The sequence below is a fragment of the Xiphophorus maculatus genome, chromosome 7 (genome assembly GCF_002775205.1).
Source record: "Xiphophorus maculatus strain JP 163 A chromosome 7, X_maculatus-5.0-male, whole genome shotgun sequence".
NCBI lineage: Eukaryota > Metazoa > Chordata > Actinopteri > Cyprinodontiformes > Poeciliidae > Xiphophorus > Xiphophorus maculatus.
In genome coordinates this window covers 17,897,355-17,925,329 of record NC_036449.1, presented here as the reverse complement: position 1 = coordinate 17,925,329, position 27,975 = coordinate 17,897,355, and the positions used below count along the sequence as shown (strand labels likewise).

At 36.8% G+C, this 27,975-nt stretch overlaps 1 protein-coding gene across 4 annotated transcripts; it reads left to right on the top strand.

The window, feature by feature from the left end:
• Positions 1-59: 59 nt before the first annotated feature.
• slc4a10 (solute carrier family 4 member 10) lies at positions 60-27,241 on the top strand. Of its 4 annotated transcripts, none has more exons than XM_014471134.2 (25): positions 60-436; positions 2,164-2,205; positions 8,898-8,979; positions 10,655-10,807; positions 10,891-11,029; positions 11,444-11,604; positions 12,053-12,238; positions 13,088-13,176; positions 17,639-17,796; positions 17,922-18,009; positions 19,114-19,260; positions 19,341-19,444; positions 20,445-20,619; positions 20,778-20,911; positions 21,433-21,678; positions 21,777-21,882; positions 22,260-22,421; positions 23,053-23,166; positions 24,067-24,228; positions 24,321-24,572; positions 24,674-24,742; positions 24,876-25,049; positions 25,525-25,644; positions 25,765-25,829; positions 25,942-27,241. In XM_014471134.2, the coding sequence occupies exons 1-25, from the start codon at positions 410-412 to the stop codon at positions 26,015-26,017; spliced, it is 3,231 nt and encodes a 1,076-aa protein (XP_014326620.1). In that variant the 5' UTR covers positions 60-409; the 3' UTR covers positions 26,018-27,241. The 4 variants fall into 4 exon arrangements, with proteins under 4 accessions (XP_014326620.1, XP_005805380.1, XP_023192652.1 ...); XM_005805323.2 differs by having other exon boundaries at positions 60-457; XM_023336883.1 differs by lacking the exons at positions 60-436; positions 2,164-2,205 and adding an exon at positions 2,240-2,730.
• Positions 27,242-27,975: the final 734 nt, after the last annotated feature.

The window sequence follows — 27,975 nt, the reverse complement described above, 5'->3', positions numbered from 1 at the left end:
GTGAGTCAGAGTCTATTAAAAACCAGAGAGAGATAAAAGCTGGTTGTGTAACCCAGGACCTATAGCACTCTTAATCGAGCCAAACAGAAGGAGAAACACAGATTTCTATCAAGAAATTTGTTCTCAAAGCAACCTCTGCACTTCTGTGCTTCAAACAATAAAATCAGCGCACTTCATGAGTGACGCGTTCACGTCAGCTGGCTGAGAGGCGCTTGATTTTTTATTATTTTTTACGTGAGTAACTGAAGCGCTAATGATCAGCGAGCGTCTGACCGATGGATGAACATGTGACCGTTGTGTGGACCCGCAGTCACCGCGGCACCTGACAGGATTTCACACAGCGGAAGGTCTCTGCTTCTGCTCCTTCTTTTTGGAACCAGATCACTGCCGAGTGAGGAAGAGGAGGAGGATGGATACCACGGAACAGGGAGCTCAGGTAGAGCCACTGCTGCTTTCGGTAAAGCGAACTGATTTTCTACATAGGACAACTTAAGCTGTCTACTTGTAGCGCCTGTTGACTCTGTAATATGTAAAAATGTTGTAATCCATTACAGAATGCCAGAATAAGGACATTTTGCTATCACCATTGGCAGAAGTTGAGATACATTTCCTTATTTAGTAGTGTTTGTTTTATGGCTTTGGTCAGACATTTCATCCCACAAGTTTTTCACAGTGAAGTTTGTTCCACTCCTCCTGACAGAACTATAGCTAAGTTATATCTGTATGTCTTTTTGCTTCAATGAAAGACTAATTTCTGTTCAAGCTTTAACTTTGTGGCTTTAGATGTTGTTTCAATATTTCCAAAAACTGCCACATAGTTTTTTCATGATGCCTTCTATTTTGTAAAATACTGAAGAACCTCACATGCAACATAATGCAGCCACCCCCATACATAACAGCTGGGACGGTCTTCTGAGGCTTGCAAACTATTTCCTTTCTCCTCTAAATGTAGTGATGGTCACTGTGGTCAAGGACTTGGATTGGGATGTGTTCACTAGCTTCTTATGTCAGTTTTGGAGTTATTGCTTCTGGATTGTTGGGTAGCCTTTTCGCCCATGTTGGTAACTCATTTAAGTATGGATAAATGATTGTTGCAGCTCTAGACAATTGGAAATTATACCAAAGGATGGATCAGAATTGTGGAGGTTCACAATTCTCTCTTTTTGGTTAATTTCTTTTAATTTTCCCCTGAGGTCACATAAAGAAACCAAGCTATTTATGTGTGCTGTAGAGACATATTCACTGATGTTCTTCCACATACCTCAAATTTTCCTCAAATGAACCTACCTGAAGTCTTCAGTCTGAAGCCTGTAAAATGGATAACATCATCATCTGGGCTTCCTCAAGTTGTTCAAAGGAATAGTAAACTCTGCATATGTGAAATTGTGATTTTAAAGAAAGTACAGTTGCTTGCTCATAATTCTGGCATTCAGGAAATGGACATTTATTTAGTAGTCGTACCTGATCAAAAATAGAAAAAAAAAATAGTTTGTTTTAGCAGCTTACTCTGAATTTATGTCAACATCTAGTTTAATTATTCATATTATTTTTCCCCCTTACACATAACTCAAAACTTGTATAAGTTGTCTTTTATAACTTTGCAGTCTCCTGGATCAGATGTCCTGGGTTAGACTGAAGTGAACTTGTACACCATGCAAATATGCTGGGTCATAAGTCATTCTTATGCAAAACTGATCTATACCATCCTATGCAGACTTAGTTTAAATTGACCATTAGGCTTAATTTTTGTTGAATTAAATAGATCTATTCCAGACAAAAGCCATAGGAGAATGTCCTCAGACAGATAAATTCATACATAGTCATAGGGCCCTGCTAATCATAAATGGAGTAGATTTGACATTATTATCCGCTGGCTGTTTATATCACACAAATTCTTCCATGCGTGGAAGAGTGAGAACGTATTTTCTCTTAAGCTACTTTTAGAGCTTTGCCTTAGAAATGTCAGGTCGTAACCTGGCCCTGAAAGTCCACAGACATTTCAGAATCATGGTAATCTTTCCTCTGCTTGTGAGCAAGTAAAATCTGACTGGAGATTTTTTGTTTTGTTTTGTTTTTTTAGATGCATTTCTGAAGAATATAATTGTGAAAATAACAGTAAATATTAATGTATAGCGTTTACTGAATGATTATATTTTCTTTTAGGTTAACTCTTCATTTGCTTCATCAATCAGGCGTAGAAGCTTGGTGAGTTGTTTCTTGGATTTTTTTTCTACCTCTGGGGGATTTTATTTTAAATGAAATACGTCTTTGTATGAAGTGAGAACGGTTATTATGATCTTATTCTTAAAACAACCCTACAAAGATGAAAACAAAGGATTCACTGTGGGATCAGCTGAAAACACTATTTGGCATTTGATGCAGCCGAAGCTTATCTCTATGACTCTTCTTTAGAGGATACACTGTTTTAAACTGAGCTTCGTTTTTATGGCAGAATACTGCCGGGCAGCAGCGATCTAATCTATAATCTCACAATCAGAGAGTGGTGAAGCAGTTTTTTGGATACTCAGTCACAGATTCCAGTTGTTTGACACAACAGATGGGCATCAGCCTTTATCAGACATGGTGTGAATCAGGGCAGCAGGAGTTTGTTCAGAGCTCAGCTTTTAGACAGTGTCACATTCTGTGCGAACTAGATTTAGAGAGTAGGACGGACAAGGAGAGCACATGCATCCCAATACTTTAGAGGTTCCTTGGTGCTTCAATGGTCAGGTAGGACAAGGTTTAATCTGGCTCCTTTTATGTGAGATTTCTTGCGTAAGATACTTATCAGCAGCATTTGTGCATTTTTTTTGCATCTGAAGCCTGATAAAACTAAAGACTGACAGCATTTTGTTGTGAGACGGAATGAAAGCAGATAATTGAGTTAAAAACCCCCACCTTAAATAGGGTGTGTTGTAGGGGGTGGAGGGTAGAGAGAGGGTGGTGATTGTAGGCTAGTACTCTAATGTGCACTCTTACAGCATGCTGAAGTTGAAAGTAGAATCATTTAAGGATTACCATGCAAATGCATTTTGTGCATTTTGTGCTGCCGCTGATGCTTTCAACATTGCCACGGCCATCTGCAGGGATCAGATCCAAGCATGTGTCATATCCTGTCATATGATGTCTGCTGTGTGCTTTGCCAGTCCTCTGACATGATTTCTCTGGGTAAAAGCTGATCATTAGTCTTGAAAGTATCAGTGTTTGAAACAATAGGATACATAAAACTTTGCTGTAATCAGAGCTCAGACTAACAATAGTGTATGGTTCTCGCGTATCTTGCCCGTCAACACTGTTTAGAAATTATAATGCAGCTTTGAAGTTAAAGTGCCAGTCAGAAGTTTATATGTTCTCATCACTAATATAAATTCTATTTGGATTTTCAGCTATTAATAATGCATTTAAATTATTATTTTTTTTAACCAATGAATTTTTCCAAATCTTTTGGAATAAAATATGTTTTGCTATTTTTAATAAGATTATAGTGACAGTGTGATGTATGCCTGACTGATACATTTTTATGGATTAGCCTCTTCCAAGCATACCAGAGAAATAATTAAACAACATAAAAGAGATAGAAAATATTCAACCTTTTTTAACAGTATATAAACAGACACCCACACTAATGTTTGGTTAAATGACCTTTACCAAGTCGTACATTAATTTTTGTAGCCGTCCAAAACCATTTGCCATAATTCTGGCTGAAACTCTTCTTATCAAAATTGCTGGTTTCCTGGTTTTGGCTCAGTGATCAGCCATATGTCATAAATCATATAATTCTTCTGATTTTAAGAGGTTTGAAGCCTGAAACTTTGCAGAAGCAAGTTTGTCCTGGGACATAAATTACAAAACCAGTTTTTGTGTGTTTTTGGATCATTGTTCTGTTTGAAGATTGTTTTCCATTTTTCACCAGCTTCTTTTTCATTTTGATGAAGTTGAAGAATTTGGTAGACCGTCATTTTATTAATCCACCCATTTCTGTGAAATGAACAATGCACATTCCACAATTGGTGTGGTGTTACTGTGATCAAAGCCTGGCCTTGCATCCTTTGAAATGTACAGGAATACTTTTGCTTAAAAGCTGGATTCAAACCAATAATTATTCAGCCAGAATTATGTCAGAACTTTGTTGAAGTCTACAACAAAGCCTAAACCAAATAATAGAAGCGTTATATACAATTGTAAAAATTTTGACCCTGTTTAATAATTTAAAAAAGATTCACAAATCTTCTTCACCTAATAATTGTTTTCTGCTGATATGTTTAAGAAAGTCATTTTTCATTTGTCATTTTGATTTCATGGTCTGTTTTGTACATTGCATATGTGTGATTTTTTTTTTTTTTAAAGATTACACATTTTCTTTGTTGCTGCTTTTCAAAAATGTTTTCAGATATGATGCATAACACTTTGGACATTGGTCACTGTGCTTAAATTAATTATGTAAACGAAACCAGCTTCATCAGTTTCAATAAATTGAAACCAGTGAACCCAATTTTTGCTTCTGAAATGACTCAAGCTGTTTTGTGTATTATCAGGATATCCTAAAAGAAAAAAAAAGTTCAAATGCATCTTTATGTGGGGTTTGATGTTGTTTGATGCCAGTCATCTTGATTGTTGTTTGATGCTAAATTTCTCATGACATTACATGTCATGATTATGCTGCGTTATGCTATTTCATGGAAAGACAGGTTAGGGGGGTAGAATATTTTCCCTCCATATGAGCCTGGATGTTAGCCTTTTCATCATGTAGAACAGGATCTAGTATTTAAGTATGAAATACAGGCAGTTTTAATCTGACCAGGAATGTTTATCCATTTCCTGTAGTCAGATTATGAGCATCAGGCCTGCCCAAATGGTGTTACAGCTGTGTACAGCAGCTTCCTTCATTAAAATAATGTATCCATGGTCAACTGGTGGTCAAGATGGCTCCGGAAAAAGCTAGAGTCCCTTTTAGGATAAAAATACCTGCTGTGATAAGTGCTTTGACTTATTCCATATTACTTTTAAATCCTTTTCAGTGGCACTCTAAAAACTAGACGTATTTGCACACAAACTAAAGATAGACACTTCACATGCTGTTCAGAGTGAAGGATATTTTGCTCTATGAAGGTCTTTCTTAATTTCCTACTTGTTAATTTATATTTTATCTTATGCATCAAGTGTAAAATGTAATCCTTAGTGTAGCTTTTGGGTGTTTTAGTTCATCCATCTCCTATGAATTAATAGCCAGCGAAAGACCCTCTTGTAAAACTGCTGATTGTTGTATTAACACTATGGAGTTGGTGCTGATTAAACAAACAAGATGTTAATTATTGAGCCTTGGAGGTGCTAGAAGGGTTCTGTCACCTTTTGATAAGAAAGGTTGGTAGTTTCCAGCATTCATGTTACAATTAGATGCTGATGTTCACCGAATGGCAGTGATCTTACTTCATGTGACTTTGTAAAAGCATGCCTTATTTGTTTCACAAATTAAAATACTTATTTGCAAGTAGCTATTTGCTTCCACCTCTTTATGCATTTTACAATTCAAATCAAATCCTCATGTTTCTGGGTAACTCTGGAGACGAGGCTACACATTCACACTGAGGTGGACTTGAAGAAATAGTTGCCTCCTCCTCCTCATGTACCACACTGATTATGTCACCTTTGTACTGACTAGTTCCTCATTATGATGCCTCGGTGAGGCTGCACAGTTCAGCTCAGAGTGTACATGCTGTGTTGTGAATTTCCCTGATTAGTGTTTGTAAGCCTCCGAACCATTAAGAAATTTCTATCTGGAAAAAACCCAACCCGACAACAAACACATTAGAGCAAGATCCGTTCCATTTATGAAAAGGTAAAAGCAGATATTCATATGCTTTTTACATACTGTTGAATAGATAATAATGATTTCTGCTGATTTTATGAAAAGCTTTTCACCACCTCCTCATACTCGTATTTTTTCATAGATGTTGCATAAGCATCCTCATGGTAAAGGGCAGCTTTCTTCTGACATCTGAATCTTTTGAAGTAGATAAAATGGACATGATTTGCCTTGCTGTTTATTGGAAGATCATTTATATCCTTTCACCTTTTACACATTTTACTATGTCACAACCAGAATTTTCAATATACTTTATTGTAGTTTTATTTTGATAGACCAACACAAAATTGTGCATAAATGTGAAGTGGGAAGAAAAAATAATTTAAAAAAATCTAAAATAGTGTGGTGTGCATTTCTATTCAACCTTGTTGACTGTAATGATGTTGAATAAAGCCCAGGGCAACATTTGCTTTGAAAGCTCACCAAACTATAATTCCCTTGTGTGTATTTCAATCATTTTATGGAGCTCTGCTGAACACATCATCCTTAAATTTAACTAGCATGACACTACAACTGCAACTATATCAAGACATTTATTTAAACTGGGGGAAAGGAAGAGCATTGATCAGGGAAGTAACCACATGATGTGCTTTTTAAACCTGACTTTTAAGAGAGAGATGCAAGATAGCTGTTGTTAAAAAAAGGCTATGATGTCACATTTTTTCACATTTTATGCTACAACCAGAAATTTCAATGTATATTAATGGGATTCAGGCCCGGCGGCATGGATGGGTTTTAACATTTCAAGTTAAAACTTGAAATGTTTTAACTTGGAAAAAAAAAATGTTAAAATGTTTTAACATTTCAAGTTAAAACTTGAAAATGAGTTAAAACTCAAGTTAAAATGTTAAGTTTTAACATTTTAACTTGAGAGATCACCCCGTCTTCTTAAAAGATAGAGTCTCTGAAAACATTTCTTAAAAATATAGCCAGTGTTTTCAGCAAAATTGAGCTGACTGTCCAGGAATGACCCGAGGTATTTAAAATTAGCCACAGTTTCAACAGGTTGGCCATCGAATGAAACTTTAACCACTGTCAGGTCTTGTTAATGTCATTTAATTAGCTCTACTTCCTAAAGGAAATGAAAAGCTGTGGTGTTTTTTGAGGGACTTTATCTTTTGCGGTTCCAGTAATGCCAGAATTAATAATAAAGACGTTGTGGTATTCTGATTTAGTAATGTAATTATATTAGTTGTTGTGTTACCACCCCCACGCCACTAGAGGCAGTACCAGGACCGAAAAGACGCGACTTCGGAGCAGATTTAGAAGTACAGCGAGGTCCTTCTCACTGAGTTGAGTAATGCGGTTGGATGCAGGTAATGTTAGCTAAAAGATGACTAGCTAGTAACAATACAGCTACTGATGTTGTTGTTTATGTTCAGCTACGTAGATTCATTTTGGCCTCCCCAAAATAAGTTGATGCCAGACTGTTAAACTTGTCTGGAGCCGGGGCTGATGGGATTTGCCCCACGTCCCTCTGCACATGATTTGCCACAAACCATGTGGGATACAAACTAAATATGTGGAAGAATGTGTTATAATCAGATGAGACCAAAATGAAACTTTTTATCCATACAAGCAAAACAGATTAAGTATTGGAAATCCAGCAATCCAGATCTAGGTTTATTTGAACACACCTCCCCCCCCCCCAGCGAAACAAAGTGGTGGCCTCATCATTCTGTTGGGATACTTTTCTTCTGCAGAGCTACGGAAGATTGTCAGAATTAAAGAGGATGACAGATGTAGCTAAGTAAAGGACAGTCATGGAAGAAAAACTATTAAAGGCAAAATACTTGAGCCGGGGCTAGGGGTTCATCTTCTTACAGTTCAGGAACTCAAAAAACTGACTGTGTATGTTAAAGTGGCCCATTCAAATTTCAGACCTGCATTTAATTGAGAGTTTGTGGTACGATCTGAAGACTTCCATTCACAGAAGCTCCACAGCTGTTTTACAAGGAATAGGCAAAAGCTTGTGTCTCTAGATGTGCAAAGCTACATGCACCAAAAGATGTGCAACTGTAATTGCAGCAAACGATAACTCTACAAATTGTTAAAGGGCCCTGCTTGGTCAAGCCGATCTACTGAAATTACTTCTCATTGACAAAAATTATTTGACAAAAATCAGATGATTGTGTTCTTAGCATTATGTCAACCACCCCTACAATCACTCTGGTGAACGTTTTGCACTACATGCAAAGCTATTGTGTGATTGGTCAGAATATTGTGGGTGTTTGTTTATGCGGAAAACAGTCCCAACTACTCAATTTCTAGAAGCAGGTTTTTCAGCTGGAGAGCAGGATGGATAGCTTTGAGGCTCAATTGTCCGAGGGTGTGAAGAAGTACGTAATATTGGACAAAAAAACTGAACTGTCGCTGGTCAGTTCTGGTCCGATGCACCAGGCAAATGTCCCACCAATGTCTTCTGTTCTTTTTTTTATTTTATTTTTAATTACCTGGAACATAAAATGAGATGTTGCAGCTCATCAATCATTATTTTGCTCCTCCTCTGATGATTTTTCAAATGCAAACCAAAGGTTAGCTTAAAGTTGCATTACAAAGAGAGTTTTTTTTTAAAATATGTCACGTAAAAAAGAACATAAGAAGACCACACACTTGTTCAAAGTATTTTTTTTTAATAAGCTGAGATTAGATTACTTTAGCAGTACATATCACACCAAGTCAAGTTTCATGAGCAGAATTAAACAGAAGTAAACTGTTGGTGGGTATATTATGGTTGTAATCTAAACAAGTGTTCTGTTTGGACCATTTCTTCTCAACATAAAGACATGCAATTAGTTTCCAAGGCAACTGCGCTATCCAAAGGGGGGGATAATGTGTTTGTTCATAATGCCCTCAACTGTAAGGGAACACCATGTCAACAAAGATTTTATTTTATGCTGTTTTCCTGGCTGCATTGCAGGCGTTGCATTTTTTCATTTGTCTCTTCATGTTTAATTTATACAAATGTGAGCTCAAAACTAGCTTTTTTTGTTGTTGTTTTTTGGGGGATTGTTTTTGTGCCTTTTCCTCACAGAGGAATGATGATGAGGCAGTGGTGGATCGGGGAGGAACGCGGTCCCAGCAGAAAGCCAACTTTGAGCAAGAAGATTTTGAAGGTAACAAAAAAGCAGAAAGCAGCAAGCTGCTGCAGCTGAGTCCACCCACTCTGTCCTAACAACTGCTGCTTTCCCTCTTGACAGCTTTTTTTTTTTACTGTTAAGAGAGGAGCAGAGTAGGAGGCAGAAGCTGTGGGTGAGCTCAGTTTGCATCAGTAATTTCATGATCACTCAAAGAAAAACAAAGAGACTTTAAACAAAGTTACAAATGGTGGGACTGAGCAAATTAGGATGACTAAAAGCCGTGGCAAATGTTCTCTATCTGCAGAATAAGATAACAATAGAGGCCTCTGAAGCTTCAGCTCAGCTTGTTTCTGAATTATTGTTAATAGTTAATCTTTATTTCCTTTTAATAATAAAACCTTTAGATCATTTGAGCAGAGAGATAACAACACCACCCTACTGTTAGGGCGCACCACCCTTCCAGGAACAGCTTAGAGACCATACATGTTCATTTTGAAAGAACAAAACTTATTAAAGATTATGTCAGAGTTGTATTGCTGCAGTAGATCACGGAGTAGCACTACAACAGTTATCAGGCATAGCTAAATGACAGGTAGAGAGAATAACTCACATGACCTCTTCGTCATGGTACTGGTTAGTGGATGAATTAGAAGCAGGAAAAATGGAAAAGCGTAAAGATTATTTTGACACTGCCCAGATTGATATGCCAAAATGACTTAGTTGGAGCATCTCCAAACCCTTTAGTCCTTATTGGGCATTTACGGTCTGTTTTGCTCAGTATCATTCTAAACTGGTCCAATAAAGGAACAGTGGTAACTTGATGACAGTGTCACAGTGAAAGCGTTTCTTTGTGGTATGTTACAGCAGAAGGGCTACTGTAGCTCATTTTGCTGAAGATCTTGCAACTTACTAGAAGGATGCGATGTTAACATTTTGGTACTAGATACCACAGCATACATTCAGGGATCTGTTATAGTCAGTCGCTCCTCTATGCTCCACCAGGGTTGTTTTGGCAGCAAAGAGCATCTCACACAATAAATGGACGTGATTTAAAGTGCTTTGGGGACCTCTGGACTTAATAAAGTGCTATACAAGTACAACACATTTACCTCTTTGCCATTTACATTATTAGACGGGTGGTCATAATTATATGCATGACCTTTGTAGATCAACAACTTAATCTGTAATAGATTCCAACAACTGTTCAAAATGTATTACCATCACAATTCATTGTTGAATATAATGACATGACAATGTCACTGGAGTGTATTTCTATACGTACAAGCTCCATGTGACATAGTGGTGCATTAATGGTGGAAAAAAAAACAAGAAAGACAAGAAGTTAAATGAGATATCTGCATGATTTGCAGCCATTATTTCATTGCCCCTGAAGAGCCACACATGCCATGAGAAAAGCAATCTTTTTCATCAAAAACTTATGTCAGCAAAGCAGAAACCCAGAATTCCTCTGTGGATACTATTGGTGTAAAAACAAATTTGCCAGCAGATCAGACCTGATTAGGTAAAATACATCAAGGGAGGCCCTGAATTATTATGCTTTTGCAAGCATAACACGCATGGTTTTCCAATAAGTCCAGCTGTGACAGTAATGATTGAAATGAGTCACATGCATCAATCTGAAATGCATCAGTTATTCCAAAATAAAATAGTTTATTCTTCCTGAATTAACCACTTTGGTATTTGTCTCCAGGTCATAGGACTCTCTATATTGGGGTCCATGTGCCTTTAGGCAGTACCAGGAATCGTAGCCATCACAGGCATCGTCACCATGGAAAAAAACAATGGAGGAGGAGCAGAGAGAGAGCACTTCCCTTGGTGGAGGGAAGAGAGTCTCCAAATTATGGTATAGGCCACAAGAGCAGCCTTTCAAAATATGTGTCTGCTGTCATTTGAATTTGTCTCATGGTTCATTGCAATCCCTGCCAGACACTCCCTCCCAGCGGGTTCAGTTCCTGCTGGGGGCAGAAGACGATGATGAGGAACACATCCCCCATGACCTCTTCACGGAGATGGATGAGATCTGTCTGAGGGATGGAGAGGACTCGGAGTGGAGGGAAAGTGCCAGGTGATGTTAATGATCTTAATGTGGCAAAATTTAGAAATACTCAGAGGTTGTGAGCAGAGCAGTCATGGTAGCGATCTGTGAAAAATGTAGATTGCAGATTATGTTCAATGTTTGTGTTTCAGCAACTTGTTTAGTATTTTCACATGATTTCCCTATATTTTATCAGACACCTCTATAAAATGATGGTGTACTCTTGACATGGTAAATAAGACATATTTTATTTACATTGATACCCTGGTAAAAAGCAATAAGGAAGGAGAGTAAATGAGTGAAGCTGACAGGGAAAAGGAGAAATGAGAGCTACATGTGAGGGCCCCCAGAATGAACGAGTGTTGCTTTTGCAGCTAGAACAGATGGCCGACCAGTTTGCCGTCTGCTGGCAGCACTTGATGGCAACTCAAACTCTTCTTACAGGTGGCTGAAGTTTGAGGAGGATGTAGAGGACGGGGGAGAGCGATGGAGCAAACCCTATGTAGCCACGCTGTCTCTCCACAGTCTGTTTGAACTGCGTAGCTGCATCATTAATGGCACTGTGCTGCTTGACATGAGGGCGAATAGCATTGAAGAGATTTCAGGTAATTAAGGCAATGTGATTTTGTTAGTTTTGTTGTTTTTAAATCTCTCTAGACAGAAAATAAAAAAATTATATTTTTAGGAAGCTCACTTTTAGTGTGCAATCCTTGAACTTTGGGCATATCTTATTATTGAATGTACTGTTTATAATATTGGGAGAATTACCAATTAGGTGAATTCTTCTCTTAACTCCAACTGCACTGATCAAATCTTTTTTAAAGAAACATAAAAAACTTTGGTAATGAGTAACAACACACCCATTTCTCACCTGTTGTTTTTGGCAAAAGTTTTAAATAGCATGCATTTTTACATTGATGCACCTTAATGCTGGCAATCCTGATTCTTAACAAAGACGGTCATAACATACTGGTTTAACGACTGGAAAAGCTGCTTTGCCTTTAGACAAGGTGTCTCAGATAAAGGTATTTTGCTTTTGTTTCTAATCCTCAGAAATGGTCTTAGATCACCAAGAGCTATACTCACCACTGGGAGATGACCTCAGAAAGAAGGTGCGTGAAACTCTCTTGAAGCAACACCATCACCAGAACCAGAAGAAGCTGGCTAACCGCCTGCCTATTGTACGCTCAATCGCCGACATGGGCCGACGGGCGTCAGAGCTCCATCTGGACAAGAATGGTGAGAAACCAGATAAGCACAAACCTCTGCATACTTCAGTGTTGAAATACCTTAAAGATACTATCCCGTAATGTATCCTTTTATTATTAACTGAAAGAAGGTATTTCCAAATGAGGATTTTACAAATAGCAATTATTTAAAAGAGCTCTGAAAAAAAAAACAATCCCCCCCCCACACAAAAAAACCCAACTTTGCTTTTGTTTCTGTTTTACTTGTTTTTTTGGTGTTTTTGTTTTTGGCTTTAGGCCATCACAAAAGGTTTGAGGCAGCTGGTATTTAAATGCAAATTTAAATATTATAGTTTAGGTTCAAATTTAATTCAAATAAATCCAATTGATCCCAAAACGATTCAATTATGGAGAACCAATTATATATAATCCAGTTAAATCCAGTTCTAAAGGGATTTAGTCAAATGTAGCTTTAATGTTATCCCAGTTGTCAAATTGAGATGTTGACTTTGTGGAAATCTCTCATCGCAAAGTGGAGAGAAGCCACTTGATTTTAACAAGAAACAACATACAGTAGAAGGCAGGTTCAGTATGAGTGGTCACCTTCTGCTACCAGTTATGAGTTGAGAAACAGAAAAAGAAAAAAAGGATATTAAAGTCAGCAGTATTTTTGTGCATCAAACTGACTGTGATAACTCTATCAGTTGTTACTTCGGAGAAGAGACACTTAAACACAGAAACCTCGAGTCAGCAGGTGGATTTCTCTTTGCAAACTACATTACAACTGATTGTTCCTAAATCCAATAATCTAATGTAAAAGTTTATATGTAAATTGCCCAGTTGTAAATATTTCAAGGCCATCATTTATATAATACTTTGAATATTTCAATGGTTTGGCCAGGTCAGCTGACGGCATCTCAGTCTCAATTAGCGGGTCCTGATGGCAAAGGGGACATCAGCAGAGAGAACAGTGCTGTGGACTTTAGCAAGGTATGGACAGTTGAAGTGTATACAGTTTTGTTGTGGCTGTTTGTGAAAAGTGTTGGAAAACTGGAGACAGGGTGGTATGGTTCGTACAACTATTCCCAACATACATCCTCATAAAAAGAAAGTTTAGTAATTGCGACAAATGATTTTGAGTCGAGTTTTTTTGCCCTTCACTTCTCACTGTAGGTTCTAAAATCAGGGTTGAGGGTTTAGTCTCTTAGCCACAATTATGTTTCTGACGTGATGCGGCTTCCAATTAAATGTAATTTTTGATCACTATAACTGTAAATTATAGCAAAGAAGTATAGCATTTATCTACTGTAATATTTTTTTCTCAAGTATTTTGATAGGTATTTTTCCTTTCGAACCTAAATAAAAGAAAGAACCACAGACAACGTATATTAATTTTACGTTGAGCTTTTGCAAAAGGAGAACGCTCTGCCAACTCTTCCTCCAAACAATCCACAGAGCATTCTGATCTGCTCTCATATGGGCTCCTGTTTTTATTGTCAAAGAAGAACAGGCAAGGGGGCAGTCAGGAAAAACAACAGAGGTCGTAAAGCTTCTAACCCAAACATCTAACAACCCAGTTCCAGATGTGATATCTGATCAAAGGTCTGAGCCCGGTTCAAATCTCGGTCAGTACTGTCAATAAAACAAAATACGACTGTTCACAGGTAGTTACTAAATTAGGAGGTGCGTAGAGTTGAACAGACAGCAGTGACCTCCATACACACGTAAGGAAGAGAACACTTTAAACAGAAAATCACAATCTATAGGCTGAATGTGAACTAAAGTAAGAATAAAATGATAATACCAAAAAATCTCTAACATATTTCTTCTAAGAAACAGACATCACTTATTACAAAAAGAGAGAATTATTATGCCCAAGATTTCTATGCACTTCAGCACAAAGTCCATAAACCACGTATGGATGGTGGTGGGAGTTTAGATGCATAATTGACATTCTCGTCTATGATTTAAATAAGTCGCAGAAATATAAATTTGGTACACACTGTCATGCCAAAAAGACTCGGACACCTCAATAAATATTCATTTGTTCTACAGAAATGTTCGCATTATCAATGCTAATTAAAAAAAATAAAATAAAGACCATGAATTAAGTCATTTTACTCATCAAACAAAAGATATTGACCAAAAGCTGTGTACTAAATGAAGAAAAAGTTAGGACACCCCATTAGTCAGTCTATTTGCATGAAGTAACTTCACAGGGTCTCTTTAGTCATCCTGATGGAATTTATGATTGTAAATCATCAGGTCCTGCTGCAACAAAAGATTCCAAAATCACATTTAAATAACTTATTTGACACTTCTTTTAGCATTTTACAGTTTTCTGTTGGTGACTGTTTTTGGCTGACCAGACCAAGACATCACGATGGTTATTTTAAATTTCTTTTAGTTTTAGATTATTCTCTGTACTGTGGAATGACTAAATAAAAAATAATTTTGAGAGTTCATAAGCTGCAACAATATTTCTGCTCCTGTTTCTGTAGTCCTCAGAAACTCTTTCAAACATACCATGGTGTTCACTCTCACTTCAACAGTTAGGAGCACATCATCACACTAAATGTCTGATGTTTAAAACAAACACATAGAAAGCTTCTTCAAAATATTGAGTGATGATATTTTAATAATATGCAACTTATGTAATATACATGCGTGAGATTCTGGGATTTAAAAAAGCTGTGTCCTAATTTATCTCCCAAAAAAAAAAAAAATTGTGCTAGTGTAATTTAAATTACAACTTACAAAATATCAAAATGTGTTTTTTTTTCCAGCTTTTATTGTTTATAAACAAGCAAAGGAAGTTTTTGATTAACCCATAATTTAAATCTTTGCCTAAGAAAGATACTCCATGTTTGTGTTCCATTAAATATTTTTAACAGAAATGGACAAGTTCAGACCATGGAGTTATTTGGTTCTATATTTTTACAGTGAAACAAAATGAGAAGTTAATGGAAAAATTACCCATTTTTTTTAACCTGCATTTTGCAGACCATCTGTCTCTAGAGAGAAAAAAAAGGACCCAAATGCTGACAGCAGGCAGACAGATTAAAAGGCAGACTGACCTATGACAAAAAGCACTCGAAATCAGGAAATCCAAAAGCCAATAAAAGTCCACACCAAATAAATTTAGATAAAATTAAAACACTCTGACTTCACAGATAACAGAGGAAGTCAAATAACCACTGGAATAAGCAATAAGTACTGAGCAATCTTTCAATCCTAGCAATTTTCTAAAAATCCTAAATAGCCCATATTGTTTTCCCAAGCATACAAAATAATGCAACACTGTCAAAATGCTGAGGAAATGTGATGTTTTACTGATAATTCACCACCCATTTGTTTAATTTACCTGTTTTGATAGTGTCATTTGGTAAATCAGGTATAAACTGCTGCATTTTATTGTTGTTCCTTCACCCCTTTTAGTTTTTAAGCTAATTTACAGTTTCATTATTTTATTTGGTAGCCTGCTAAAAGAAAAGCAACACTTTTCCCTCTCCTGTTGTTAAATACCGTTTGACATTTTTTGCAGTTTGTTTACAGACTCAGTTTGGTGAAAATTATGTTTTTATTAATTTTTTATTCTTTTTAGAGGATGTTTTTTGGAACATGTTATGATTAAAGCAAACACTTGTCACTTTAGGTCATATTTTTAGCCACTTTTGTGTTTAGTTATGCTCTGTTTCATTTTGGTATTTCTGTATTTCCTTTTCATAGTTAGAAGTTATTTTTCTGTATTTTTACTTCAGTTCTCTCTGTCTGTCAACTTCATCCACAGCTGCAGCTTGTTTTTAGTAAGAGTTACCTGTTTTACCTCCAGTAATTATTTCCGAGGGTAAAGAGTTTCAGTTTTTTCCTGAACTCCTCATAGTTTTTCCTCAACTTGCTCTTCATTGTTTCAGGTGTTTGCTTTATTTACTGTTGTTCTCATCTTTGGCATTGCTATAATTTCTTTGTTCTTCTATTAAAAATTCACCAAACCATAATCTCAGCAACCACAAATCCTGACGTCATTTAGCTCCAACAGAAGGGCAGGTCAGATTTAAAAGTCCAGTTTTCTGATTAACAGAGATAATAATCACACAATCATATAGGGCCATTAAACTGTCAATATCCAAAGCATGAAATTGAAATCTAGAATAAAGAAATTGAGACAATGATATCAGCAATATTTTGACCATGTTAATACACATTCTTCCTACAAAACTGGTAAGAATGTTAGTCTACACAACCAGATTACAGATCTGATGTTTCAAAAATGTAATTAATTTCTTCATATTTACATACTTTTAAAATGCATAGTCAATCAATATTAAAAAGTTGATAATTAAAATAAACTTTTTTGATAATTTGTGAGAATTATTTTTAATGATATAAAATTACTAAATGAGATTAATGGGATTAAATGTGTGTGCAGAAAATCATCATGGTTTCCCTGTTGAACATTCAGTGTTCTTTGATTAACCAATTTACTCATCGTAGGTACTTTTGGCACACTTTGGGTCTTTGTTAAAATTTTCAATGCGAAATATGGGAAATAAACAGCACACGCGATCAGACTGTTACACAACTGTGCATTCCGAAAAATGAATAGGAGGTTATCTTTCATAGAAAACCATTGAGTGAGGGATTAGGATTATTACCATGTTAGGTATTAGAATAGTCAAACACACGCATTAAGGAAAAAAAATAAAATAAATATGATTGTAATATTTTGTGCCAGTGCGTTTTAGGTTTCTGTTTTATATTCACAGAAACTATTGTAAGGAAGTGATTGAGTTTATGGTTGTATATTTATATCCCAGTTATGACTGAGAAAAAAAGTTCACATTTTGTTAATTTTGGAAGATGTTCTACATTTCAGGACAAGCTATATTATTATTTATATGGTCAAGTTCTAATTTATATTAAAAGAAAAATCTCTTTAAGAAACAGAAAATGATAACAAATGATAAAAAATAAAGCACACACTGTCAATTGTTGTTATCTAGAGATGCATCATCTCAATGAGAGAACAAATAACACTCCAGTAGGCATTTGTCGTCCTCATGAAATTATCACACAAAAATCAACACCTTTAATTAAAAACAGGGAATTCTGGCTAGCTTTTATTCATATCTGTGAATCTTAAATTTTTAGCTTACTGGCTCTTATGAGTTATTATGCAATGGATTAAGTTATAACCTATATTTGGATGCCCTTTCGTAAAATTTCATTCACACATCTGTGCCCTATTTGACTGCTGGAACAAAAAAATCTAGCACAGCTGGATTAAATTCAGACTGGGAACTGGGTAAACTCATACATTTATGGATTTATGGGAGGATAAACGGTAAATAAAAACCTCTTCCTGTGAATGCAGTTGGTACTCTTAGGATTATAGTCAGAGCTGCATAGCCGAACCATGTGGAATGTTGCACCTTTTATTCTTTTTTTCCAGATAGATCTTCATTTCATGAAAAAGATCCCACCGGGCGCAGAGGCCTGTAATGTGCTGGTGGGAGAGCTCGAGTTTCTGAACAAGCCAGTCGTGGCATTTGTTCGCCTTTCCCCTGCAGTCCTGCTAAATGGATTGGCTGAAGTCCCAATTGCCACAAGGTTTCTGAAAACTGATTCAGCTTCTGAACCATATTTGACATTACTTGTTCAATAAGCAGCCACTGTTGATCATCCATGATTTGTTTTCAATTTCAAGATGTCCATTTATTTATTTTTGCCTTTAGGTTTCTATTTATTCTGCTGGGGCCTTTGGGTAGGGGAGCTCAGTATCATGAGATTGGGAGGTCCATAGCAACTCTTATGACAGATGAGGTAAGGGTTCACTGAAGCTTATATACATCACAATCCAAGAGTTTACAAAATGATACAGTTTGATAAAATGTTAGTCAGATGTCACTCTCAGATTTTCTGCACTTTGAATAAATTCACAGCTCAGCCGAACTCAGAACAAACCCTAAAGTGGTGGAACATTTCGAAGTGTGAAGCACAGCTCAGAGCTTTCATAACTTGCTTTTGGCGATTAGTCAGCCCTCATGTGCTCCATTTTGTCCAGAATTTGTGTTGTCATCCTCCAAGAATGTGAAAGAAAAACAGATCCATACTGAAGTCGATTCTAAAAAAGATGCACTCACTGAATAAAAATATGCAGAAACCTGTTATAAATACGGCAGTTTCACATTGTTGGGGTCAAGCAAGGTAATTTATTTGTTGTATCCATGATACATTGACCTAGATGGTGCACCAAATCATTTTCAAGTAAGAATTATGGTGAGCTTTGCTCTCACTTACCTAAATAAAACCAAGTGTAACCAACAACAACAAAAAAAGAGTCCACCTGTGTCAAATTCAGTTTCAGTATATGTATGTTCTGTGAAGGTCTAATAACAAATCAGAAAGGCATGTAAGGTAAAAAGTTGTCAATGTGTTTAAAGATGTTTATAAAAGAATTTCCCAAACATCTCATGGATCCACTGTTCAGTCCATCATCTGATAATGGCACCAATACCAACCTACAAAGACAAAAACAGAAACAGAAAAGCACCAGCAGGCCCAGGGTCACTCTGGAGGAGTTGAAGAAGTCCACACCTCAAATGTGAGAATTTGGTTGACAAGATGACCTGCACATCACCCCAGACACACCATGCTAAAATAGTAAAATGTGGTGGTATCAGCATCAAGTAAATGGGTTGCTTCTCTTGAGTAGGAACGTGGAAACCACTTTGGGTTGATGAGAAAATTATTTAGAAGAATACCGAAAGAAAACCTGAGGACCCACAAAAGACCTGAGTGTGCGCAGGAGTTAACCTTCCTTCAAGACCACAACTCTACATTCTGAACTGGAGTGGAATAGCTTAAATCAAAGCTCATTTGTATGATCACTAAAAGAAAAAAATAGATTGTTTTCTTTCTGTCCAGGTTTTCCATGATGTTGCCTACAAAGCTAAAGACCGGAATGACCTTATTGCTGGGATTGATGAATTCCTTGATCAAGTGACCGTCCTGCCTCCAGGAGAATGGGATCCATCAATACGCATAGAGCCACCAAAAAATGTACCTTCTCAGGTTAGCACAAATTTTGTTTTACACATTGAAATTAAAAACAGTTTGACATGATAATACATCCCATGCTATTAATCAAACAGGAAAAGAGAAAGAAAAGCAACCTTCTACCTAATGGCTTAGTGGAAGGTGAGGAGGAGGATGAAGACAGTGGCCATGGTGGTCCAGAACTGCAGCGTACTGGAAGGTATTCAGAAATATCATTATCATGTACCACACTTGGCATCTACCCGTCTATTTTTTAGATATTATTTTCTAAAGTCAGACTATTTAATTTGGTATTCATAAAATACTCATCCATTCATTCGCTTGTTTGATCTTTCATTAATTTTTGTAATAATCTTTGGAGAAGGAGCTCGATGAAACTTGGTTTACTGCGAGAGAAGGTTTTGTAGTCTCTGCAATTTTAATCAAATTTGTAGCATAATGAGTAGAGGACACTGTAGTAAAAGATTTTCCATCCATCCATTGGCTGTATGAACTTATCCTTGCAAGGTCCTGGGGGGGCTGGTGTCTATCTCCAGCAGTCATTGAGTGAAAGGCGATGTATTCCCTGACCAGGGTGCCAGTTCACTGAAGAACAACACAGAGATACAGGACAAACAACCACACACACTCTCACCTTAAGACAATTTAGAGACCAGTTAGCCTAACAGTCATTTTTTTTGGACTGTGGGGGAACGGAGGAGTACCCAGACAGAACCCACGCATGCACAGGGAAACCATGCAAACTCCATGCAAAAAGGACCCCAGGTCTGGATTCAAATTCAGGATCTTCTTGCTGCAAGTCAACAGTGCTACCAACTATGCCACAGTGCAGCCATACCTTCTGAGATGAGATAAAATATGATTTTTGAATGTTTCTGATATTTCTGCAAATTCTTTTTGAAATCAAGCTGAATACATTACACAAAATAACATCTTTCCTCAAAAGCCAAGTCTACTGCAGAACAACTATTTCTGGAGAAACTTGAGCTGCAGTTCTGTCTGGAAGTGGTTTCCATAGCAACATCTTTTTTTTTCTGATCTCTATTTGCAGCTCTACATTTTCATCATAGAACCCGTCACACTAAGCCAAGTACTCATCATTTGAAGGAGGGACTGGACAAAAAATAACTTTAGGATTAAAAAGTGAAATGTTTGTTCATAATACTGATAAATCAATGTATTTTGTAATTTTTCTTTAGATGGTTTGGTGGCCTTATTCTGGACATCAAGCGCAAGGCCCCCCACTACCTGTCAGATTACTCTGATGCTATTAGCTTGCAGTGTGTTGCCTCTTTCTTGTTCCTTTACTGTGCCTGCATGTCCCCTGTCATCACCTTTGGAGGACTGCTGGGCGAGGCAACAGAGGGAAGAATAGTAAGTTCTGTTTTCTATTGCTTTTTATTAAAGCTCTGCAGAAAAAAATCATTTCTCTACATTTAATTACAAAGTATTTGAATTTTAACAGGATGAGAACTTTTTCAATACGTTTACATGAGTACTGTCTGTGTTTTTTCTTTCTTTCTAATCTCTAGAGTGCAATTGAGTCACTGTTTGGCGCGTCACTAACAGGAATAGCCTATTCGCTGTTTGCTGGGCAGCCCCTCACCATTTTGGGAAGCACGGGCCCTGTGCTGGTGTTTGAAAAGATACTTTTTAAATTCTGCAAGTATGCTCTTTCAAAATGTGATTGAATACATACCTATTATTTAAAAAATATATATATATAATTGATGGACAGTTTTTGGTAGGTGAGGAGAAACCAATCTTCTTTCCCTGATTACTTTTCCAAAGCTTTTCCACATTTCCTGCACAAAGGTTCATTGGAGTAATATGTGTGCTCATTTGGTTCTTTTTTGTATTTCACTAATAAGGGTACTGCAGTGTTTTTTTTCTGATTTAGATGTCCCTTTTCTTAAAAAAAGTGTTTTAAAATCATTTAACCTGTTTTCACAAAACAGTTCAAAAGACTAGTTGTGATTTATTTATATATTGTATTTTACAGGGATTTTTATTAGCTTTTCTGTCTCTAACAAGGTGATATTTGGTCTCTGAAATGATCAGTTATCATGTTAAATCATTTTTGTTTTGTATTGCCGTCGCTAAGCTTTTAAAATATTCGCGATAATGAAATTCTCAAATTTACCACATTACAACCAATAAACAATGCCATTTATTCTCTCCCCCCAGGGAGTATGGTTTGTCCTATCTGTCACTCAGAACCTGCATTGGCCTGTGGACAGCTTTTCTCTGTATTCTGCTGGTGGCCACAGATGCCAGTTCCCTGGTTTGTTACATCACCCGTTTCACAGAGGAAGCGTTTGCCTCGCTCATCTGCATCATCTTTATTTATGAAGCCTTGGAGAAACTTTTGCACCTGGGGGAACTATATCCCTTTAACAAGAATAACAACTTGGACAAGCTCACCACATATTCGTTAGTATGCATGTCTTTTGTTATTGCGTCTTGAAGTGATAACATAAGCAAATGTTCATGGACTACTAAGTGATCAAAAAGTTGATTTGCTGTTTCAGATGTGCTTGTGTTGAGCCTTCAGATCCCACTAATGGCACTGTAAAGTTCTGGGAAGTCAACAACATAACTGCCTCCGAAATTTACTGGGAAGCTCTGGAGGTGAAGGTATGAATAACTACCAATTTACAGATTATAAACCCCTTCAGCAAATCAAAGCAAAATTTTAGGTCACATCAGTGACTTCAGCAAGAAAAAAACCCCATAAGACAAACATTTTGCTCGACAAAACAACTGGGAAAAAAAAGGATTTTTGGCTTGTTTATCTTAAAGTGGCATGCTTATCCAGATGGATGAGACGAGACGAGATTAAGGACATGTGGGCTGGATTATATTGGATTATATTAGATTAAAGGGCACTAAAATCATTAGAAAAGCACATTTTTGGTCTGAGAATTTTTTGTTTTCATTGGCATAAAAGCTCACGTATCCTGCATGTTTGCTGATGTCACAATAACTCTGCCCTGCTTTTTCCTCACTTGCAGGATTGCATTGAAAAGAGAGGGGAGTTTGTGGGGACTGCTTGTGGTCCTCATGGACCCTACGTTCCAGATGTGCTCTTCTGGTGTGTCATTCTCTTCTTTTCTACTGTTGTCATGTCTGCCTTTCTCAAGGAGTTCAAGTTCAGCAATTACTTCCCCACAAAGGTACTGTGACTCATTATAATCTCCATCAGTGTGCAACTAATATGACTCAAACATGATGATGAATGTGTTGCAAAGTGCAGCACTACACTCTTGTGGTAATTCACGGGTATTGCAGTGACTGAAAAAGAGATTTATCACTGGTGTTTTTTGTTGACTGCTTGATATTTTCTAAGTTGCTAACAAGCCTTTGGCCAATCTCTAGTTACATTTTCAAAATCTTAAATACAATTAGCACAACTATGATTTCACATGGCCATGCCATTAACACATTTCATGTCGTTTTCGCAGAATAAGAAGTCAGTGAACACATTTCTGAAATGCATACATTGTTTTAACACACTTTAAACCCATAGACAAAATGAAAATTTTGTCTTATTTGCAGAGCACACCGGAATAGAAAACACAAAACACAATCTTCCTAAACTTGTTCAAAAACAAGACTAAATTAAATTAAATTCTCGCTGATTCACAACAAAGACACTTTGCAAGACATAAACATTCAATTCGGGTCTACATATATATACTCAAATCCAGTCATAGAAACAGAATTGTATTTATGTCAAATAATTTGTGTTGGTAAATGCTTGTAAAAAAAATAAATAAATACATTATTTTTCTCCCTCTTTTTTAGGTGCGGTCTATTATCAGTGATTTTGCTGTGTTCATCACTATTCTCACCATGGTCTTGGTTGATTATGCTCTAGGGATCCCCTCCCCCAAACTGAAGGTGCCTAATGTGTTCAAGGTAGGAAGGAAAGATAAGACTCTGACTATGAAGACATAATATTTATTTTAAAATGTTCAGCCAATTGTTAAATATATGTGTGTGTTTTCTGAAGCCTCTAATTAATTACACAGAGCACAATTAACCTTTTAGCGACTTGCTTTGTTATAGTCACTGATTTCAATGCACTTCGTTGCTGTTTTTGTAAATGACCAATGTAACATGACTGCCTATGTGTCTACTGGATGAAAAAATGATACATAACTATCTGCAATTTCTTACAAATAAAAATCTGAAAAGTGTGGCAGGCATTTGCATACAGTCCCACTAACAAAATGCTTTTACTTTGATTAAAGTTGAAAAACTCCAGAGAATGACATAATCTTTACAAAACAACTTTCCAAAGATTCCCCAACTTCATGTAGATCTGTACTTTGACTGAGCCATTTTAATACATGAATATGCTTTGAACGAAACTATCATTTAATAAGTTTGCCTCTATATTGAGGGTGATGGTGGTTTTAGTTTTCTGCTACACATAATGTTTTGCATGAAGGCTGTGAGTTGAATGTCTTCTTCCACATGTTGGCATGCTTCCCTCTAACCTGGCCTGTCAGTTCAGCGGACAGTCATGTCTTGGTAGGCTTACTGTGGTGTCATACTTGTTTTATTTACACATGATGGATTGAAGAATTCTCTGTAAGATATTCCGAATATGTGTATTGTTAGTAACCTAAATCCTGATTTTATTTTGATGTATTATGAGGAAAGACTGTTGAATACAAGTTCACATCACACTTTTCAGATTTTCATTTAAATAACTTAACAAATACATTGATTATCCACCTAACATTTAAATTGAGGTTGTAATAGGACAGAACATATAAGAACGTTCAAGGCACTATATTGATGATTTAACAGCCAACCAGAGATGATCGAGGTTGGCTCATCAACCCATTGGGGCCCAACCCCTGGTGGACAGCAGTAATAACTGTTATACCAGCTATACTTTGCACAATCCTAATCTTCATGGACCAGCAGATAACTGCTGTCATCATCAACAGGAAGGAAAACAAACTCAAGGTATTCTCATCTGCCTGTACACTTTACATCACTTTTGCACCAATCAAATAAAAACACAACTTAGCTTTTGTTATTTGGTTTTCCTCCTCCAGAAAGGTTGTGGATACCATCTAGACTTATTGATGGTTGGGATAATGCTGGGTGTGTGCTCTGTGATGGGACTGCCATGGTTTGTAGCAGCCACCGTCCTCTCCATCACACACGTTAACAGTCTGAAACTGGAGTCAGAATGTTCAGCTCCTGGGGAGCAGCCGAAATTCCTCGGCATCCGGGAGCAACGCGTTACAGGCCTCATGATCTTCATGCTCATGGGCAGCTCTGTCTTTATGACGTCAGTGCTAAAGGTGGAACAAAATAGTTTTATCAAGAAGTGTTTTTTGTGGCTGACGTACATTTCACTTATTTTCTAATTTAACTCTCCTACCTTCTCTTTTGCTTTTCTTAGTTTATTCCTATGCCGGTGTTGTATGGAGTTTTTCTTTACATGGGGGCATCTTCTCTAAGAGGCATTCAGGTAGAAAAAAGGAAGGAAAATTAGACCAAACATTTTTTTAAAGATATTGAGTATGTCAAACATGATATAAATTTCAACAAGGACCATGACAGCAACATACCCTTATATTTGATCTTTTATCAATCTCCTGCAGTTCTTTGATCGCCTCACGTTGTTTGGTATGCCAGGAAAGCATCAGCCAGACTTCATCTACTTGCGACATGTACCTCTGAGGAAGGTGCACCTCTTTACCATAATTCAACTCAGCTGTCTCATTCTTCTGTGGGTTATCAAGACCTCCAGGGCTGCCATTGTCTTTCCTATGATGGTAGGTAAATGTTTATTTGTGACATTTATGCTACCTGTCCACTCCAGTTTATGTCATATGGTTTTAAGCATTAAGCTGTAAAGGTTAAAACTGTCCAAAAGTAAATGTATCTTTTGTCCATTTAATATGTCTGTGTTTTGGCTGCCTTTGCTTTGTTATTTTACATGTTCAAATGTTTTGGTCAGCAAATAAACATATATCTGACAATACTGAAGGTTTTGCATCTTCTCCGGTTCCACTTGTACTTACTTTGACCTATCTGATTAATAAATACATTATCTAAATTCTCCCAAATAAAACACGACACATGTTAATGTCATGTAGGCTAGAGTAAGCAATCTTTTTGTGACCAAACTATAAAAATGCATCTTCCTAATTCTTAGTGTCAGAGTTTCTGTTGCTTCAATAAATCTCAACAGCATAGTTGTTATTCTTTTTTTATTCTGCCTTTTTTTGCACCTTGTCGTCTCTGCAGGTCTTGGCTTTGGTTTTCATTAGGAAGTTGATGGACTGTATCTTCACCAAGCGAGAGCTGAGCTGGCTGGATGATCTCATGCCAGAAAGCAAGAAGAAAAAGCTTGAGGATGCTGAGGAGGTGATAAATCTGTCTTTACATATATATTTTTTATTGTATACTTTTTTTTTAACAGATATATATTACTTTCAAGTAATTCAACATTTTTCTGCACTAAAATGTCTGATGGTTTACCTTTAGGAAGAAGAGCAGAGTATTCTAGCAGAAGATGAAGGTGTTGTGCAAGTGCCATTGGGGGGATATAAGTGAGTTATAGTGCCATTGTAAAGATTCCGTGGACAGAATAATTTTCTGTATAATAAATAAACTTCGTCTTATTTTTATATTTAGACAATTTTCTGCCTCTTGTTTTTACAGAGGAATACCCATCATCAACATCACAGATGAGATGTCAAAAGGCTCGTTTGGAAATACCTGGAATGCCAACGACTGAAGAAAATAAAGCATCTATGAAGGTTTTCAAAATAATTAGGCTGTACTTTTTTACAGAAATTTTGGCTAAGGCAGCAAATTAGTTTTCAACGAAAGAATGAAAACAATGTTCAGATTGATTATTTAGTTGCGAGGAAATTGCATGACTGGAGTTAGGGCACAGGTGGCGTTCCATCAAAGTATCACTCTAGAATTCATTGAGCTCCTAAGACTGACTCATTCTTTCATAAAATTATAGAAGCAGTCTGCATGCCAAGGTGATGGAGTGTACACACTTGTGGCCTTGGAAGGGATTGAACACCTGAATTTAAGGACTTTTGACATAAATATGTATTTTGCAATTACACTTATGCTTTGTTAACTTTGTTGTTGAACTTCAATATCATAAACATGAAAATATAAAAACACTTTTTCATGAGATTGCAAAAAACAAAACAAAAAAACAATGCCAAAAGGTGGAAAAAATGAAGCCCGGTTTGGACGGTGCAGACGGCCTGTCCCACCATGACTCTCCATTTTTAGCCCTTCTGGTTTTATACATTCAAATCTGTTTACAAGAAAATACATGTGTGTCAAGGTCATACAAAAACAGTACGGTTTCAAAACCAATAAAACTGTGAAACTTTTAAACAATACAAAGTTATAATTACATGTGATTTGCACAATTTTCTGTTTCTGTGACTGGTATTATGTATCTGTATGTTTTTAACCAAATTACATACCACACAATCTAGAAACCACAAGCAATAGATCCTCACGCCTAAACAATGCTATCCTTCCCATGTATTAAAGTGTTTATTTATATATATTTTTTGTGGGTTTTGACACTATACTCATTGGGGGTTTTTTTCCGCAGATTATTTTGTAATGTGAGAAAGGTCTTACAGTCTTTTGCTTTCTAGTGACAGTGTACTTTTTCAATCTTTAGTGTTAAATTTATCTTAACTGAGTCATTAAGCCATTTAGCTGTCGAATGTTTTACCGTTGTCAACTTTTCAAAGAATAAAACTATGACTTGTGTAGTACATTGTTTTGAAAGTATTTATGAGGTATTGTATTGTCTGTATTACAAGGGTGCAAACCTCAATAATTCAAGATGTTTCACTTTTTGAGTGTAACCAAGTAAATAAAAGTTGTTTTATTGATATTGTAGTACTGTATACTGAAATGCACTTGTATATAGCTGCGTAAATAAATCGTAATAAAGATGACGAAACATCATGGCTTTACAATCAAATTAATATCTTGTGTTTAAGCAAACATCAGCCTCTAATATACATATCAGATCACCTGTCAGCTGATTAGGCCGCTGTGCTAATGTGTGGCTTTGTTGTAGAAAACATGACAGGAACACCTAGTGTCAATGCAGCTGCTTTGCCTTCACACATCCGGCCTTAAGCAGAACAGGACTGGGCACAGGTCCTCTTTTGCAACCAACAGATGGTTTGATGTGCTGCAGATGACAGCTCGGAGAGGTGGAACATCCCCTGAGCGTGTCACGCTGCTGGCTCATGTGAATTACTGTTTCCTTCTCAGTGCTACGAGGAAATCAAAAGTGTTGACCCAGCTACTGATCCCAGCCGGTCTGATGCCAAGCTGATTGACATGATTTCCCTTTATTTAGCAGGACTGTCCTTGGTGTGCAGGTCTGATCATCATGGGGAGATCCTTCCCCAGTGAGCAGCTGACAGGTGAAACACATCATTGTATACCTTGCAGAAATCCCTCTGCATAGTTCTCCCTGGGGACAAACATGTTTATTGATTTTTCTTCTGTCTTCATTTGCAAGGAGGATTGAGAGAACACAAGAGGAAACATGTTCTGCAAGCTGGGACATGAGATCTCAAAGCAATAAATTAAACCTGATGAATATATCATCTAATATTCTAAGATGATATTAGCTCAAGTGAAAATAGTTCTTAGAAGAGACTTGAATTGCATGTTATTACTCCCTCCGTC